This window comes from Squalius cephalus, assembly GCF_949319135.1.
Source record: "Squalius cephalus genome assembly, chromosome: 18".
In the NCBI taxonomy this organism is placed as follows: domain Eukaryota; kingdom Metazoa; phylum Chordata; class Actinopteri; order Cypriniformes; family Leuciscidae; genus Squalius; species Squalius cephalus.
In genome coordinates this window covers 9,611,814-9,632,539 of record NC_137139.1, presented here as the reverse complement: position 1 = coordinate 9,632,539, position 20,726 = coordinate 9,611,814, and the positions used below count along the sequence as shown (strand labels likewise).

Genomic DNA, 20,726 nt, shown 5'->3' with positions numbered 1-20,726 from the left:
ATGGGGTCGCTGTGTCCATTTATATACTGTCTATGTTTCAACCACGTTGTGAAAACGCGCTGTTCACAGGCGACTTCTTCTTCTTCTTCTTCTTCTTCGGCTGCTTAACTGCGGATGCAGACTAACTTAGCGCACTACCGCCACCCTCCAGATAAATTGTGCCTGATCATCACTATGGCTTACATCTTTGGGAATAATGTAGCCTGCAAGCTACATAAAAAAAAAAAAAAAACTAAACTGTCACTGAGTCCGGTGTTCTTTAAAAATTCAAACATATATTTTATTACTCGGAATTTATGATCAGAAGCCTTAGACAAAATATCTCTAAAAATAAACCTTTCCCCACTGTCCTCTATTTTCCTTTTAATTAAAACCCTTTCTCTATTAAATTTCCTACAGATCATAAAGACATGTTCCACTGTTTCTGGCACATTACAAATCTCGCAGTTTCCTGAATTATGTTTTCCTATTAGCTGTAATGTTTTGTTTAGTCCGGTGTGCCCTATTCTCATTCTTGTAAAAATTTCCTCTTCTCTTCGACACCTTGTTACCAGACGACCCTGACCAACCTCAGGATTTACAATGTAAAAACCCCTCCCTTTATCTCCCCTATCCCATTTATCTTGCCACAACTTTTTAACATGTTTTTTAATCATTGACTTAGCCTCTGATTTTGATATTTTACACTGGATAGACACATTTGTCGCTTTCAAAGCCTGTTTAGCAAACTTGTCTGCCAACTCATTACCAGCCATACCTACATGAGCTATATATAGGGCCCTATCTTGCACCCAGCGCAATTGACTTTGTACACCGACGCATGTATCATTCCTATTTCGCACCCGCGCACAGCGGACTTTTCCCTCCACAGACGCACGTCGGTTAACTAAGAAATACACTAGCGGGGCGGTTCAGCGCAAACGTTCCCTCATGCTATTTTACAGGTTTAGAAAACAATTCCGCCACTGACCGAAAAAACCTAGGGCCCTATTTTAACGGTCTGAAACGCAAGTATCAAGCGCGAAACGCAAGTAACTTTGTGGGCGGGTCTTGGGCGCTGTTGCTATTATACCGGCGGGATAAATGACTCTTGCGCCCGACGCAAATCTAAAATGGGTTGGTCTGAAGTAGCTTCATTATTCATAGATGAGGTTTGGGCATAACGTGAAATAAACCAATCAGAGCGTCATCTCACATTCCCTTTAAGAGCAGGCGCGCTTATTCTATAGCGGATTCCTATTATAACAGCGGATTTTCCAGGCGCGCGCCAGGAGCGCTTCACAGCCGAGGAGACCGACGTTCTCACGCAATTCTGACTTTATATCTCGCAATTCCGACTTTATAACACGCAATTGCGACTTTGTTTCACACAATTCTGAGAAATAATGACAGAATTGCGAGATGTAAACTCGCAATTGTGAGATTAAAAAGTCGCAATTATCTTTTAAAATGTTTTATTCTGTGGCGGAAACAAGCTTCCATATCTCCTGGCCTCTTCCTCCCATCCATCCTCCCTGATGCGTAACTACCGGGCCGGCCCAGCTATCGGTAGGCGCCGGCGGTGCCGCGGTAGTTACCTGAGAAAACGTTTTGGAAAAGACGGGCTATGGACCCAACCAACTCTATAGGAGGGGAGGGGAGAAACCCCTCCACATGGTACAACCTATGCAGAGGCTGCGCGCTGTGGTGTCAGAATGTAGAACGTGTGTAGCGTAATGTAACTACGTGACAAATGTGAAAAAACAAAAATCCTCGACCGGCCCAAAAGTGAAGCGGCCCACCGGGAATTCTCCCGATTACCCACCCCGGGCCTGTTGACAGCCAACATTAGGCGCCGCTAGATCGGGAAGCGCGGATTGAGTGAGAGCGAGTGGATCACGTGACATGAAGCAAGCTCGGTCTCTGCCTCAATGTTGATCATTCAAGACAGCATGAGAACTGACTGCGCATGCGCAAACCTACGTAAACTACGTTCTATGGACCAAAGAGGCACTGCTAACCTCTGCCTCAATGGCCATGGCCTTGAATTTCCTGCATGAAACAATGGTTTTAGGAGCAAACAATGGCAAAATGAGTATATTATATGTGTATTCCTGAAAATTTTTGTTACAAAAATTAATATTTGGAATAAAATAAATGCAGTTAATAATGTGGTGAATTAATAAAGTTCTTGGAATTAATAAATGTAATGTCAACATTTCCTTTGGTGAGGCACTGCCTACCCTGCTTACCCTGACTGCACGTCCCTGCTATCTATCTATCTATCTATCTATCTATCTATCTATCTATCTATCGTAATAATGTATGATTTGCAAAAATGAAAACTGCTGCTTCTGTGTAGATGAGATAATCAAAGTGCATGCGCGTTGTGCACACGCTACATTGATTATGGCCAAGCATGTGCCCTTAAAATAGCATATGAATAACATGCGCAACGCATGTTATTTATCAAGTATATTTATTGAATACTTTTGTAACAAACAAATTCATTTGCATCTCTATTTGAACATTAATGAAAATGCAACATATCAGTACAATCTTATTAATTAGTGTATGAATTTGAACTCAAAACATAGTGAACAAGACATACTGAATAATTAACATTTTGGAGGCGTCAAATCAGACCCCGTAATAAAGACGATTCTATTTTTAACTTAAAAGACTAAACAAATATCTTGTTTCTCAGGAGAAAGTCATTAAAATCATGCTAAAATAATTATCCATTCAGCTCTTTGTACAAAGATTCCAGTGAACAAGAGAAATTTGACTTCATCCTGTGCTAACCTTTCCTGGTACCTCCTTGTCCTTTCTTTGCTCATGCCTAAAACTGACATAAATCACTTTAAAAACAATGATCAGTGACTGTTAACATACACATGCAACAAACAAATGAAGACATATATATATTTAAGTTTAATATATGTATAATATAGGTATATTATGTATAATGAAGACAGATATATATTTATGTTTAATATATGTATAATATAGGTATATTATATATAATATTTGCAATATTTGTTTAATATATACATAGAGACAGAGATATATTTATATTTATGTGTAATATTGCAAAGATAACAGACGAGAATCTAGCTAGACATCTGACTTAATGATGTCACACTACAGGACGGGCTGTCACACCACAGGACTCTTTCACCTTTGCAGCCATTTTGAGTCATTGCTATACAAGACTGACCTTGGGCATTACAGGAACTGAATAAGTTCATTGTTTTAAACCTGAATATGATTCTTTTTTAAAAAATTTTTTTTTTCTTTCTCGAACTAGATTGGTCTAGATCAGTCACACCACAGGACTATCAAAAATGGACACGTTCATGGTCTGACAGAAATTATGAAATATACCAAATTAATAAGCGATTAACACTCATCTTTTAACCTCCTTAGCACATCCAAACATCTGGGGGACTTCCTGGTAGTGGGCTTGACTAAAGGACCCCTATGTCTGTCCATGTAACTGCCAGTACAAAAATCTAATATCCTATGTCACACTACAGGACAGCACTTGTGTTTCAAAACTAAATGTACTGTAAATATTATTTTAGTACTTCAGGGTCTGATGAAGGCATGTAGCCACAACGCGTAGGTGTACTTCTCACCAATTTTTTAAGTAGCCTAAGCCAGGAATGAAATAAAGGCTTTTTTAACTTTTTTCACTAACATTCGAGTGCCTTGGAATTCTTGTCTTCAAACATTTATTTTCTTTAACTTGGATGCTGAGCTGTATACTATGCATTCATAATCTATTACTGATCTGATCATTGCACAATATATTCTTTTTAATGATTGCCGACTTACACCCCAATCTACCCCTGCCAGACATGTTTAAACGTTTATTCCTTTTTTAAATTTATCTATTATTTTCTTTATGTGACTGTCAAATTTAAGTTTTGAATCCATCCACAACCCCAAATATCGAATTTCGGATACTTGTTCTAAGGTTTGTTCATATAGTTTTAATTTTATTTGTGGGCTACTCTTCTTTTTTGAGAAACAGATAACTTGCATTTTTCCTACTGACAATTTGAAACCTGACCTGTATTGTACGCTTGAAAAGGAAATCCATTACCCAATTATACAACCTTCCTTTTTCACATTTTTCACTTCCTGAAGGTCACACAGTCACGTTTCTTAACCCCTTGCTCGGCAGGGATCACTGATGGTGATCCCGGATTATTGTTGTTCAAAATGCATTACTCGTCAAAACATCACACTTACTTGATCTGGACAAAATCAGCATCATAAGGAAGGTTTAAGACTCCAGCTTCGATATTTGACCACTGTTTATGATTAAACTGGTTTGCAGTGACATTCATTTCTTAATTTATGCCAGGAGTGCAAAATAATTAATCTCTAACGTTCGTTATTTTGAATAGAAATCAACACTCACACAACATTCATTCTCGTCTTCTCCGGTTTATTTGTGCTCAGATACATATAATATACAGAATCCGCCAGGGCATTTATTACAATGGTGCGCGTATTTGGAGAAATATTGATTAATTATCATATGTTAGTAAAATATTTTCGTCATACAGAATACCAATTCTATTCATTTTCCACTGAATTATGCGATCTGAAGAGCTCAAACAGCTAACGTAGCTAGATGTGTATCTCCTCTTCCTGATTTGCGTGACTTTTGACCTCGAAGCGTTATCATTCGCTGTACAGCTGTCAATCATCTGACGTGCTTCAACGTGACCTCTTCTGCATGACGCGTCCTGTGTGCACTTCCTCATTCTGGACATCCGTGATAAACAAAGCGAAAGTGACATTTCTTCACCGAAACAAGTTCTAATAAATGCACGATTTAAGTATATGTGTTTTGTGTGGTGTTATCGTGCGATTTGGGGTATTTTTATATGAATAAAGAATAAAGGTATAGGTAAGCACAGCCCATAGCTTCATATAAAATGCTAAAAATAACATATTTCAAAATCTTTTTTGGACTTGAAAACATTTTAAACCGCGACCAGAATATGATACAAATACTCGATGGTGTGTTAAAGTGAGCTTTAAATAAAAGTGTAATATTAATAAATTAAATTCTGTCATGTAGCTTGAGGCTAACTGTTGTGCTAATGCACCTGCTGCAGGAGCTTTGAGCTTTCTATTCCATAATATATATTAAAAATAATTTGCATTTAAAGTTCCAATAATAGTTTTTTGTTGTTTGTTTTCTAACAAGACTTAAGCTAATGGGTGGATTATTCGTCTATAGGGGGCAGGGGCGTCAGTTTGTGTTGAAAAGTGGTGGGGACAAAAGATCAGATGAAAAAACATTACAGCAGGACGGGAAAAATATTGAATAACGGCGCATCAAAAATGGGCATAGCGTAGGCCAGACAAATACTGTCAGTATGCCACAAAAAAAAAAAAAAAAAACACACTAAAATCCAAACTATGTTAAAAACTATAAGATGGCACGCAGGCCCTCTCTCTCACATGCAAACGCACGCGCGCGCGCGCGCACACACACACACACACACATGAAGCCAATTTTTTTTTATTGATCTGAAAATTACTTAATCGGCTACAATTAACTACATCAATCACAGTGCAAATATATGCTATATAAAAACTCCCCTACCTGTACTGTTGATCAACATCTTCTCTTAAAGTTGAAAAATGTTACAACTTCAAGAAGAACTAACGATGTTAGCTAGCTAATACATGGATAAATGAAACCTCCTCCCCAACACTTCGAGGTTTGAACGTAGCGTCCATCCATTCCTGCTCAGGCCAGAGCGCAAATCCATGAAGCTGGAAAGGAGCGGTAGTCCCATGAAATTTCTAACACGTTCTTTCTAACAACGTAGAGTTCAATATAAGACTAACATTGGTCAGTAGCCAATCTGCGTGTTCGGGGCGTGGTTTTGCGAAGGGTCAATTCTAACCGTGCACGGTGACCGTTGACGTTCGAACTTGAGTGTGTGGGCCAGTACTTCCGGTGAAAACTTCCGGTGATCTGAGTCTGACAGCGAGAGCGAGAGACAACAGCGACCGAGTTCCATTACCACAGAGATATTTTTTCACAATGAGTGTTTTTAGGATTCAAGAGAGGCGACTTGACTTTCAGAGGGTGACAGCCTCAGCACTTCATCATTGTGTGCCGTTATGTACCGTTTCGTCACGTTACAACAGAGAAGTCAGCGTTCATGCATTCCCCGTTGACGCTGCGGTACGGGCTGCAGGCACGTGCACAGGTAGGGCTCAACCTGTGCAGAGCACACATGCCCTTTTTGCCCTTACACTCCAAAGTGCCCTTTTTTGGTGGTGTTTTTTTTTTAATCAATGCTATTGGTCACCCTTTACGTCTGTCTGTCTGTTTTACAAATATTTAGCCAATGAAAGTTCTTAAAACGAGCTTGTGTAAATCTTATTCGATCCTCAAGCTGTCAGTAAGCTGATAACTCCGCCCCCTCTATATTCACTGAATCAACTGAAGTTCCACAGCAGCCGCATAATAGACAGCAGCTGAACGAAGTTTTGCGAAGGGTAAATAAATACATATCTTGTTGTTTGAATAAGTACTACTAAACACTGTGTCTATAAAGGCTCATATTTTATTTATTTGATGTCTGACTCACTGACTGAGACATGTGGGACGTCGCCTGAGAGAGAGGTCTAGGCTAGCATTTGCCATCTAGTCATAGTCATAGCCAATACATAGCCTACACTTAAATAGCCTGTGCATACAGTAGCATTTCATCTTTTCTAAAATGCGATTTTGGACAAATGTATTTTACAACAGGAAAAACTGAGCGCCCGGCCATAGCTACAACAAACTAGTTTGAAACCTGTTGATGAAAATGTAATGTTACAAACATGGTTTTACTACAGTAATGTTGTAGTAGTAACTAAAAAAAAATCATTACAGGAGATCACTGTGAAATATTTATATTTTATCATGCAGAATGCAATTCCTGATTTAATTCATTCCCAGGCTTCATTTATTTGATCCAAAATACAGCAAAAACAGTAATATTGTGAAATATTTTTACAAAATAAAAATAACTGTGTTCTATTTGAATATATTTTAAAATGTAATTTATTTCTGTGATCAAAGCTGCATTTTCAGCATCCCTACTCCAGTTCAGTACTCTTCAGTGTCACGTGATCCTTCAGAAATGCTTTTCACTGCAACTGTACTTTTCACACTATATGTTTTTTTTTTTCATTGCTGGCTTATTTTAGGGAAAGTGTAGTGAATAAGAGACCTTCAAGAGACTAACATCCCTGGCTCACAGAAGGTTGCTGTTGTAATTAGGTTTAAAGAAGCCCTTAAAACCCTGTTTATCTATATTATTATTATTATTATGGTTTTTATTAATTGTGAATAAATCTAAAGCTTTTGAGACTATGATTTTGTGTTATTGAATTTGTCATGAAGATGTGACCATTTCTTCTTTTTATGTAGGCTTACTAAATAATCTTGATATAAAAAAAAGGGAGGGGGGTGCCCTTTTTCAATTTTAGCACATGCCCCTCAAATATGCCCCTGCATATCATTTTCAGTGCGTTTCTATGCTTTCTATTACTGCATTTATTTGGTGCAAGTGAGATGAGTATAGATCTGTTTCATAAATCATTATCTGGCTGGTGTTTAAAAGCAGCACATAGTATTGAACTACGTGTAAAATATACACAAACTAACCTATATTAAATTGTTTACAGGTACCTACAGTAAAAAAATGTAAATAAAATATGTGATGATAATATTGATCGAGCAATTGATGTAAGTAAGTAAAAATATATGCGCAGAATTGAGAAAATAGTATTTATGGAGATAAATTGTAGCCTATCACAGGGCAAACATGTGAATGTTCACGGTGCATTTTATGCAAACAACTCTAATCATAGTTGTAACTCTATATTTACAGTAGGCATAATTGCCATTGCGTATGTGTATGCAGCATGAGTCAAATACAATCTTCTGTTCGTGAACAGTTATTTCATTCATTAATCTGACTATGCATCCGTGCATTTAATTGCCATTGGCTCGTGTGATAGTAATATGGATCTTAGTAGTATTTTAAGTGATAATTGATAAATAAATCTTTAACATTTCTTGGTTCGCTTGATTTTTCAGAACATTTTAACCAAATGCTTTCAAAAAGTGATGGGGACAAAATCAGCCATTTCAAAAAGTGGTGGGGACATGTCCCCAGCGTCCCCAGTGTAAATGACACCTATGATAGGGGGTTACATTAGGTGTAAATGACCAAGCCCTATGCCAGAAGAAAGGCTATAATGGCTGAATTCAAACAAAAGAATAAGGATAAGAAAATAATGAAGATTAAGTCTCATACCGGCAGAGGTGTGAAAGGTTGGTCGATTTAAATGAAAAGAACATGAATGTGCCAGTTCTCCTCGCCAGACATTAGTCAGAGACTGTAAATGGGTGTTTAGAGGGCAATAAACTATTTGATGAGAAACTTGTTTGCCTTCTGTGAAACTTCTCCAAATCCTCCCCTGACATGGTCTCACAATAGGCTTCATAAAATGCATAATTTTAGAGATATCATTCTCAGATTTGAAATGAAGCATGACCACGGTTGTGGCTACACTTTAGTAGTGGTTATAAGTTGCTATCCTAAATTCAACTAATATTTTTATACATTTAATAGTTATATTCTTAATATTTGTTGTTTTTGTTTTTATGTTTGAGCTTATATATCTCAATATTAATAACAGTCTGGTTAATTTTGAGTCTTGAACTGTAAACTCTCAAGGGTTGGCTTTCTAAATGTATGTTGTTTATTTGTCTATTCAGAATGACTTATGAGCAGCAACCTTTTTATTTTGGGTATGTCATGTATACAACACTTGCCAAAATTGGGGGTGTTGAGTATTGTTACGTCAATGAGTCAGAGAAACCCTGAAACATGCTATTGTGTAATTCCCTTAACCCAGAGCATTGATTAATCGGTACAGTGATTAGTTTGGTAACTTTTGACCTGGTTACACATACATTTTAATTTGACTAATCAGATGGATAAAAACATTTACCCAAATTTTAGCTACAAGTTTGTAAAACATGAACATTTAAAATTTACTGTCAGCTGGACAAATACACATTTACTTGAACTTAAGCTTCACATTTACTAAAAATTCAGATTTTAATTTTACCGTGAGATGGACAAATCACTGAGTATCTGAGATTAGTGCGGGTTCTCCAGTAAAGTGCAGATATAATGTATAATCAAAGGCTCCACCAATGTACATGAAACATTTAAGATTATTTACAAGTCATTACTTTTACAATTCATTTGAATGAAATTTCAAAAATATATTGATACGAACCTTGTAATATGAGTATTAGTCTGCAGTTACATTGCGCGTATTTTGACATGCCATATTTTTGTCCCATGTTATGGTTATTATCACTACGTCAATTGCAATTTCAAGAGTGAATCACGATTTTATATGTGGATGTCACTTCCAAAACTTTGCAGTGTGTAATTGGCCATCGGTCCTCTTAGCAGCATGGAAACAATACTTTTATTTAATGGATTAAAGCTATAGCCTCGAAAGCGAAAGAGCGATAACAGCCTAATGCGTATCCAAGTCTGTTTGAGTTGGCTACCTTGACTTTGCATTTGCAGATATGTCTGAGGTCATAATTTTAGCATCAGTTCTAATCTCACTGCATATTATTTACCTGATTTGTTATGGTTTTGATATGTGAGATTTCAGATGAAATCTAGTTAAAAAAGTCAAAGTGAATCAAAAACAGAACAAGCTGCAAGTGGCCTCAGTGCTCTTGGTGTTTACAATGTAAGTGGACTTAAAAGGGAACATCACAATCTGACAAACTAATGAACCGAGACCTCACCCCATCAACCATTTAGGGGGGTCTGAGACCATTTGGGGTGTTCACATATTGACGTTACATAGGCCTGTCACTAACCTGAGTCAAAGTCACCCAAAACAAGTAGGCTACATACTGTATTGCCATAATTTTTCACTCACATTATGTACAACAAAACCGGTAATGCTTTGTTGATGACAAGAGCCACATTTGAACCATGTATAAATGTTAAGCACTGGGTGTGAGCATTTTTTTATAATGCCACCTATGTGAGTAAGGCATTTGGCATGAGGTTGTTTATGTATTCTTGTTTCTCATGTTGGCGCTGATTCTCAGTCTTAACAAGCTAGACAAACTTGACACAGTGTTAAAAGAAAACAGAAAAAAGTAATCTCATTTGAATCAGACAATTATTATTTATTTGTTTTGGACATACAGGGCTCCAGACTGCGACCAAATGGTCGCATTTTGCGACCAAAATTTGAGAATGTGCGACTGAATTTTACATCCAGTCGCACATGTGCGACCAGTAATTTTTTTTTTTTTTTTTTACGTTAAACGTGGAAGGGGCGCGTCAAAGAATCCGGTGTGGTGAATAATCGGGTCCGGCTGAAGAAATGGGTCCGGGCTGAGGACCCAAGCAATCCGATTGGTTCAAAGCCCGTTTTATGGGTAATCGCTTTAGTGCCTGGTTACAAATCATACAAAATCACTTTATTATAGAAGACGTTTGTACTACGTTATAACGAATCATTAATGTATTTAATGTATTCTAAAGTATACGTTTCATATACTAGTATTTAACCGAAGCTATAGATTGTGAAATTAAACATTTCTCGTTGGTAGTGTTTTTTAGTTAGCTTAGATAATAGCATAGCATACAGCTAACGTTATCCGATGATCGTGATTCGTGCTATGAGCTTTTCCTGAGCTTATACTGCACTGATACTGCCTTACCATATTCACAGCCATTCGTAATGCAATTATAATTATGTAATTATTTTGTACACTTTTATTTATTAAAATATTCTTAAAATAATGCTTATTTGTGTATATTACTATTTTTCGTATTACCAGTTTAGACATTTAAATAAATTACAGAATGCTAGCTATGTTTTGTGGGTATAAATATTAAATCTAGCCTTGACTAAAGAACAGTATAATAAAATTATGGAATCACAATTTTTAATGTAATTAATCAAACCCCTTAATTCATATAATAATCTTTTATTTGAAAGAAATAACATTTTTAAAGTATGTTTTGTGACAAAGTTATTTGTTATTAAGCAATGGGGCATAAAATGCTTTTTTATTACAAGCATGTCATTTGTGTACTAATGCATATGATTTATGTCAGAATTAATTCTTAATACAGAACATCATACAACACAATAACATTTAATGTAATAAAATGAGAGAACCAAAACTTATATAAAAATTTAATTAAATTACACAATACAATACATAATGAATTCAACTGAATTATGAGATGTAATATATTACATTTTTATTAACACAAAACTACAAGCAAAATGCACATCGTTTTAGGACATTTATAGAGCTTTTTAAAATACACAACAATACAAAGCAGCTTTAAACAAACATACTCTAGTATGTATTTACTTTCCTAAACACTTTTGTGATAGTCCTCTGGCTATACATTGTGGAGATTTAAAAACAATTAATGTTGAGTTAGCTGTGTTAAAATATTTAATGAACTGTAAGGTTAAAGTTTTTTGAGAGCTAATGAGACACAAATAGATGCAGTGTCTTTTGCTGTATGTAAAGTCAGATCTTTAGTTTGAAGTAAATTCATGTTGTATGTGCAGTCAATTCTTTGTGGAACCATCCTAAGGCCTAGATGATGCAGTCAGTCAGTTTCCCCTTTAGATGGTGCGGTCGTGACCTGGTAGGTGAGGAGGCTGGACTAGGTGTCATGGACTGACTTGAGGAACTCTGCAAAAACACACAAACAACACGTCACATGCAACTGTACACTTGCAGTCCTTAGTGCTATGGAACATCACTCACTGTTTTTGCTTTGATATGCAAACTCAAAGGTGCAACGCAGCTTCAGACGTAGTTAGCTCGTTGAACCTGGGTGCCATGGATGGACTGGCTTGAGGAACTCTGCAAAAACACACAAACAACACGTCACATGCAACTGTACACTTGCAGTCCTTAGTGCTATGGAACATCACTCACTGTTTTTGCTTTGATATGCAAACTCAAAGGTGCAACGCAGCAGACGTAGTTAGCTCGTTGAACCTGGGTGCCGTGGATGGACTGGCACGAGGAACTCTGCAAAAACACACACACAACACGTCACATGCAACTGAACACTTGCAGTATTTGGTGCTGTGGAACATCACTCACTGTTTTTGCTTTGATAAGCAAACTCAAAGGTGCAACGCAGCAGCAGACGTAGTTAGCTCGTTGAACCTGGGTGTCATGGATGGACTGGCACGAGGAACTCTGCAAAAACACACACACAACACGTCACATGCAACTGAACACTTGCAGTCCTTAGTGCTGTGGAACATCACTCACTGTTTTTGCTTTGATAAGCAAACTCAAAGGTGAAACATTTATGTCACGTACACTGTGTTGTGTACAACCTTAACAAAAATAAAGTACCTTCATGTTTACATACACATACATACATTAAGGTTATATGCACTACTTTCAAAGTTTGTCACCACAATCAACCTCATTGCACAAATAAATGCAAAGGCATTTGCAAATGAGAAATGTTCCAGAGATATCGCTGCCACCAAAGTCAGTCCACTTTCGCATCCCCAATAGCAGCTGAAATTTTTCACTTTTGCTCTAGAGCCCTGTGCTTTTGGTATGGCACTCGGGGCGGGCCCTGGGGTCACCGTGCCGAATTTGGGGCCCCTGGGACCTTTCTATAAAACTCCTACTAGCCAATTAATGTTAGAGGCTGAAAATGTTAGTTTTAGGGTTAGGGTTAGTGAATATTTTTGCCTTCGCTCTACAGACCGGCGCTTTCGGTATGTCGATCGGGGCGGGCCCAGGGGTCACCGTGCCAAATTTTCTATAAAACTCCCACCCACCCATTAAATGAATGCATTTGCCACAGTGGTTTCGCGAACACCGCTTGGAAAGGGCCGATCGACTAGGGGGAGACATTTTCCATCTCGCCACGGCCCCCTGGAGCGGGCGGAAAAGTTTGGTGTTTAAAAAAGTTTCATTCTCGTTAATTAAACCACCCCTACTGTACTAAGCACACTCGACTGAACACATCACACTCATTTTCAAGTCATTTTAGTGCTTGATGTGCATAAAAAATGCAGTGTCCGTGAAACTCTTATTTTGCATCCTCTGAATAGGTTGGATCTGGGACATTTATGTGTTTTTGCTCTCCCGTCATGTGTGATATCAATTCTCGTTAATTAAACCACCCCCACTGTACTAAGCACGCTCAACTGAACACATCACACTAATTTTCAAGTCATTTCAGTGTTTAATTTGCATAAAAATGAGTGTCCTCGAAACCACTATTTGGCGGCAAAATAGTGGCTTCGCGGACACGGTGGTTTTTAAGCTCAGCTTTCGAAATATTTTGATGAAACCTGTTTATCAGCACTCAGCGGGCTCCCCTGAGTCCGTAGCACCAAGTGTCATCCCAAAATTCCACTGTCCGTGAAACCACTATTTTGCACAGTGTAACAAATGCTACCTGGGATCTCCATATCTCAGCTCTGGAAGGCTCTAGAGCCTCCAATCTTGCACTCCTGTCTGCGCATCAGCACCCTCTATCCGAATCCAAGGTTTCAAGAAGATCCAAGAAACTTTATTTTTCGACCCAAAAAAAACGACAGGGGTAGGCCTTATAGTTTTTTTGGGTCGAAAAATAAAGTTTCTCGGATCTTCTTGAAACCTTGGATTCTGATAGAGGGCGATGAGGCGTAGAGATGAGTGCAAGTCCTGGCTCTCTACACCTCTCCTGAGCTGAGATATGGAGATCCCTTTTTAAATATGTACAAATAACTTTTTAACATATGCTTTTCTGGTAACAGGGCTGACACAATGAGCGTGTCCCTGTCTTTCAGATATTACATGAACTCAAAGAAAAGAAGAGAACACTTGTCTTCTACCATCAACTTCATGAAAGGCAGATGATGCAAGCAGAAGTAGAAAAATCATACTGAGGGACATGCCATTTTCAACATTTCTGCAAGATGCTGTGCACAAAAATGTGATTAAAATCCTTTAAAAACAAAAGAAACAGAAATTAATTTATTCTTATATTATTAGACATATTATGGAAACTAAATTATAAAATATTTTATTTGTTTTATGGTTTATTAAGATTTACAGAGCTTTTTTTTCTAAGGGACACAAAATGGCACGTTTACGTATAATGACCCAACTTTGATAGGACTCATTAGATCAGGGTTCACCAATCTCGGTCCTGGAGGGCCGCTGTCCTGCAGAGTTTAGCTCCAACCATCTCCAACACACCTGTTTGAAAGTTTCTAGTATGCCTAGTGAGACCTTGATTAGCTGGTTCAGGTGTGTTTAATTGGGGTTGGAGCTAAACTCTGCAGGACAGCGGCCCTCCAGGACCGAGATTGGTGAACCCTGCATTAGATATTGCTTGATGCTGCAATATTTTTTTTTACCTACAAGAGTCTCCTAGGATAGAAGGAATGGGTGGATATTCCGGAGCAACTTGGCATTTCTGACTGACCATTTGCCATCTTGGTTTGGAGGGGGAAAAAAATCGAAGCACAACGGCTTGCCACTTGGTTTAAATATATAGGATGATGCACCAGGGTGGGTCCACTGAAGAGGATGATGTGCAACTATGCCATCAAAACCCGTGCAAATTTAAGAATTTTTTTTTTTAATAGCTGTCCACTGTAGTGACCACTATGCATGAAAGGGTTAATCCATATAAAACAGCGATTAATCTTGCAAAGTACGTTTTGGTGTTACTGCTATCATTACGTTAGTAATTCATTAAGTTAACTAAAAAGTGTCGCTATGTTGTGAGAAGGTATTCCTTTGCAGAGATCCCAACCGTAACTAAGCATTTAACAAACAGAAAAAAGTGACATCTCATTACCAGATGTTCTCCAGTCCTAAAAGTAAAACAAAAACACAAACAATCTGTATTTAAAAGATCTTTTAGAAAGTCATGGACTCTTTTGAGCCTTTGTCAGTGATACTCTGAAATACTTCCCATCCCATACATGAAAAAAATACATGCCATGTTGGTGATATCATATCATATATATATATATATATATATATATATATATATATATATATATATAAATATTCTTACATAGGCTATATAAAATAAAATGACACAACCCTGTCTCTTTTTGTTAAATTTCAGTTTTATTGATCAATAATAGCAATTATGAAAGTATAAGTAGCCATACAAGTCAAGAAATAAAGTAATTAAACGATTCAGTCAAACATAAGTCAGCAGGCTACAACGTTAAAGATAAAAAGCCTAAATAATTTAACGTTATATAAAGTTATGAAACTAAAACTTTGCCCTCAGCCAAAACGATTTGCCAGGGAACAAAATATAGATTAATGATTTCAAAGATCGTCCCACAAGACGAATTATATCTCATGTTTAACCACTCCACTAGACTAGAGAGCAGCAGCAGCTCTAGCCGAGGTAAGGCTGTTCCAAGCGGGATACATGAGCGCTGAGCAACCGGTGATCCCTTGGATCTCACATCTCCGAAAACGTCAGATCAAATTTTTAAATAGGCGCTATCTGTATAAACAAACAACATATTTGAGCTTTAAACAACTACATTATCGACTGAAAAACTCTTAAAACTACATTTCGTGACACAATAACAGTAGTATTTTTAAATTTCGCGGTCTTTCTCCTGCTATTGACGCAACTTGAGATTTTAAATATTAGCTATAGAATATACACGATTTACATATACAATATAAAATTTAATTCAATCTTACCTTGCATATAGCAGCGGGATTTAGCATTCTACATAAAGCTACCACATAATAACACTAAAACAGCTCACGTTAGCTACAAGTTATCGCGAGAACAGATTTAGATCAGGCATACTACTGGCATACTAATGGGGTCCTCAGCCCGGACCCATTTCTTCAGCCGGACCCGATTGTTCATCACACCGGAATGTGTAGCAGGCCAATGAGTGTGAGAAGAATAGGGAATGGCCACTGTAACTGGCTAATGTGTGGAGGGGGAGGGTCCTAGAGATAAGCGAGCGCGCGTAAGTTAAACGTCTGTGGGAAGGAGACGGAGACAAATATCAATGTCACGGACAGACCTATTTTTTTTACAGTCTATGGGACAGACACAGTCGGTCGGATGATGATAAAGGCCTGAACCCACTATTTTCGGGAAGACTGGCTACGAAAATTCAGCTGGTTGAGGTACTGTAAGTAAGGTGACGAACTCCATGAGCTGCGAATGTTGCAGTCGCTACCCCAGAACTGCGGGGAAATAGAAGTTTGCAGGCACTTCGCAGTTTAAACACAAAACGCATCTCAGCCTCAAGCAGAGTATTCCGTGACATGTTATTAAATAAAATGAAAAAAAACTGCGCTGCGCTACTCATTTCTACTTCATAGACCGTTTAATAGTTCGAACCAATAATAGACAGCGCAGAGCTTCTCTCGCCAGTCGCGGGCCGATCGCGATCACGCGAAACAGTTACATCGTGGAGATCCAGTGAAGAAATCCATTGAGTTCGCGACAGAATTAATAACATTGCTGCGAGATCCGGTGAGAAACATTCAGATTTGACGCAGAATTCTGTTATAAACCATATCAGATCAAACAGCGCTGACGTGGAAACCAGGAGAAACATGTGCCATGAACGAACAAGTTATAGAAGGCTTTAGGTCCACAGATCAGCAACATTCACCATGGATTTAATGTAGTAACACCACTTACTGTAACTATGGTATACTGTGGTTATAACAGTAGCCTACACATCTTTTTCCAGCACTTCAAAGCTATAATATCATATTTAAATGTTATTTTTAATTAGCCTGGGTTTCCCCATACTGCCTTGCTCGCAGCGCGATTTTATTCAAATGAGACTTGGTCTGACGTTAGCCAGGCTAATTTTTAATGTGTTGACCAAAACATTTTTTGTTCATCCTTTAAAGATTGTCCCTATTTATAAAACTAAAAGTTTCAAGAAGTAGGAAAACTCACACTTATTTAAAAAAAGAAAAGAAAAAAATATTAAATTACTATTGTAAACATAGCTGCAGAGGACGCTTATTGGCTATTTTCACTCCCTAATATCTATTTTGTCACTCATTTTGCTTTTGAATTATTAAGACATTATGAATGATAATAATTAAAGTTAACTTTATCTATACACCTCAAATTAAGCTCAGTGCTTTGTCATCCCACAGTGCTACCAAATACTTTCTGTAGAACTTAGTGCATGGCCCTCAAATGTTAGTCTGGAGCCTGTGATCTTAAAATAAAACTGCACCATACTTTCTGTACGTTAAGGCTATTTATTATCAAAGCATTTACAGTTATTTTGGGGGAAAATGTGAATAATTGCATTGTAAGATGATTTAAGGTGCGCCCCTAAATTTTCTGCTTGTGCTCCTAAAATTTTAAGTCAGGGGCTACAGCGCTCCTAATAAAAAAAGTTAGTCTGGAGCCCTGACATAGAACAGTTAAGTGGATGTTAACAGTATTATGTAAAAATATGCACAACAATCATTCCTCAGACGTTGAGAGGGACGTTCTATCCCTATTGATTGTATGTTTTTCAATTAGTATTATTCTGTTTTTTGTCTATTCATCAGCTTGATGAAGTGACCGCTACCAGCAAAAATGATGCCGGCAATCGTGAAAAGCGGGTAGGTAATCTAAAAAAACAAATTCGAAAGATATGTCTGAGCTCACTGTCTTGACACAACATGTCACGACAAATTCCCACCTGTCATCAGACCATAAAACAAGACTTCATTTACAGTAGAATATAATACATATGTATTACATCATGTAACATAAATACAGAAACATATACAGAAACGTAGAGCTATAAATATGTATTTTTGAAAGACACATTACTATCAAACAGGAGATTTAGAAAATCAGACAAAATCATCAGACTTCATCTATAATGTCTTCCCATATTGGGTCCAATGAGTTCTACAAGGTCACTCAGGATCTGTTGAGCTTTATGTTTTCCTAATCATTTTAAGTGATTGCACTGTAAAAAAAAAAAAAAAAAAACATATTTTCAACCATCAAAAGAGTGGAATTTTATTTTTTAATTTGAGTAGACTCAACTTTTAAGCTTTACAGTGCAAAATCAGAAAGGAAACTGATCATCACTCAATATATCTCTTTCTATCTCAAAGGAAGCTGTTCTTATTCGTTCAAAGAGAAGATGGGTTCTGTCCACCATTGATCTTGAGGAGAACTTGCCTGGACCATATCCCACTGAGCTAACACAGGTAACTTTTTCTTTTCTGTGTTACCATGCATGTTGGGGGGTTTGGGTATGGACATTTCATAGCTGGACATACTTATCTATAGGGTAATGGTGGTTTCACTACAGTGCTTCAGACTGCAGGATTGCTGAATGACTAAAGAAACGTTAACAGCAAGATGGTATAAAACAGTTTTTGGTTATTGTTACACTTGAATAAAATTGTATAAAACAGTTAAATGTACCCAGCATATATATTACCTGAGAGATAGAATGAGAGAGAGAGAAAGAAAGTGTAGAGAGTAACGAGAGATGGAAGGCAGAGCTCAGGTAGAGAGGAAAAGAAAAGCCCCCAAGAAGAAGAGCCAAACAAAAAAAGAGTGCTCAAGAAGGAGACCCATGTAGAGGAAAAGAAAAGCCCCCAGTTACAGTTACACTCTTCTTTTATTCCTTCCTTGACCATGTGACTGAAACCCAAATGTAAGACATTCAAACTAACCAATCAGAAGATTGCAGCTGTAATCTAAAGGTATGCCAAATTAGCTAGGGGTGTAACGGTACGCAAAAATCACGGTTCGGTACGTACCTCGGTTTTAAAGTCACGGTTCGGTTTATTTTCGGTACAGTAAGGGAAAGAAATGCAAACATTAAACTGCAGGTTGTTTATTACTATAAACTTTTTTTTAACAATTTGTTTACACTTTTTTAAACACTTTTTAATAAAATATATATATAATAAAAAAAAGAATAAGACATACTGCTGCAAAGTTCTCCACTAAATAAAATACTCTCAGTCTCAAACCAATATCACATAATAAATGTAATGAAAAATATAAATAAAACTATGATTACAGTGCAGCATTACCAATCCCAGCTTGTAGGCCTGCTCATATTTAAAAATTAAGGCTGGGAATCGATTAAAAAAAAATGAACTAATTAATTGCACAATTTGCTGTAATTAATTGCAATTCCTCCAAGCATGTAATCATCAATAATTAAACTTAGAATCACCTAATTAAATGAAACACTGGGGGAAAAAAGGAACAGAAAATAGACCTATATAAAAATAATATTAAACATAAATATATCAATGTATTATTAATTTTTAAGTAATCAATCAACATAATCAATTTAAGATTTTTTTTATATATTTTTTTTCTAATTATCAAAATAAAATATAGTCCTACAAAGCTATTATTACCAGAGCATGTGATTAGAGCCAGGTAATTTTACCATTGTTGCCAGCATGACTATACCAGCTCAGCAAACAGAAGTCTACAGAGAAATTTCACGTTATTTGAGCGGACTTTGCTTTTCCAGTGCGTGATCGGTACATGATTGGAGTGTTTGGGCCGTTAACGACAGAGCAGAACGCGCAGCGCAAACACGAACATTGAACATTGAGCAGAGAGCGCAGCACGCAGACACACACACACACACACACACACACACACACACACACACGGAATGGAGAGTGCGGCGGCGCACACGGAGCGGAAAAGCTTTTTTTCGCCCTGCAGTCGATTTCATCGGTTTAGGTTACAGTGACGAAGGGTAAAACTTTAGAATCAGCTGCAGGGCGGGATTTGCGCTGAACGCGGATACTTCCGCCACTTAATATGTTTGTGTGGAAACACGAAAATGTACCTATGTTCCGCACACAAAATATTGCATTCGGTCATTCGGTACACACGTGGACCGAACCGAAAGCCCTGTACCGAAATGGTCCGGTACGAATACACGTACCATTACACCCCTACAATTAGCAGATCCCCAAGGCCTTGATCACTATCAACACCTCATGAATTCCAAATGCTTCTTGGAAAGAAAATGTCTTTCTTCATTTTTAAGCTTACAATAGATAGCCCATAGGCTTTAGTTACAGCACAAGAATATGCTACTTGCTGATGCTATTAGGAGGAGTAACATTTGGCAGGGGTGTCCAATCCTGCTCCTGGAGGGACAAATTCCTGCACAGTTTAGCACAAACACACTCGGCTGGAAGTTTCTAATGATCCTAGTGATCCATTCATTTTTGGAGATTTTAACATACACGTAGATAATTCAAACGATGCGTTAGGGACTGCGTTTACAGATTTATTAAACTCCTTTGGGGTCAAGCAAAACGTCACTGGTCCCACTCATCGTCTTAATCATACACTCGATTTAATCATATCATATGGAAGCGATCCAACCGATATAGATATTATACCGCAAAGTGATGATGTTACTGACCATTACATGGTAACTTGCATATTACATACTGCTGTAATATGTAAAAACAATCCTCCCATCTACCATAGATAATTTCTCAAATTGCTTATCCGATCTGTCTCTGCTGCTGCCTGAACCCAAACAAACAGATGAACTAGAAGAAATAACTAGCACTATGAGCACCATTCTCTCCAGAACATTGGATATTGTTGCACCCGTTAAAT

General features: G+C 37.5%; 1 protein-coding gene across 5 annotated transcripts in view; it reads left to right on the top strand.

Annotated features, from left to right (window-relative positions):
* Positions 1-20,726, top strand: part of LOC307145422 (cadherin-like protein 26) — a 116,625-nt gene that overhangs the window by 30,649 nt on the left and 65,250 nt on the right. For 3 of the 5 annotated variants that reach the window (XM_079848537.1, XM_079848534.1, XM_079848538.1), the window contains exons 2-3: positions 17,657-17,710; positions 18,218-18,313. Coding sequence is in view for 2 of the 5 variants with exons in the window: in XM_079848534.1 (XP_079704660.1) it covers positions 17,657-17,710; positions 18,218-18,313 (150 nt within the window). In the remaining 3 variants the exon portion in view is untranslated. Of the gene's footprint in view, positions 1-15,927; positions 16,253-17,656; positions 17,711-18,217; positions 18,314-20,726 lie in introns of those variants that run through there. The other 2 variants (XM_079848536.1, XM_079848535.1) reach the window with 2 other exon arrangements.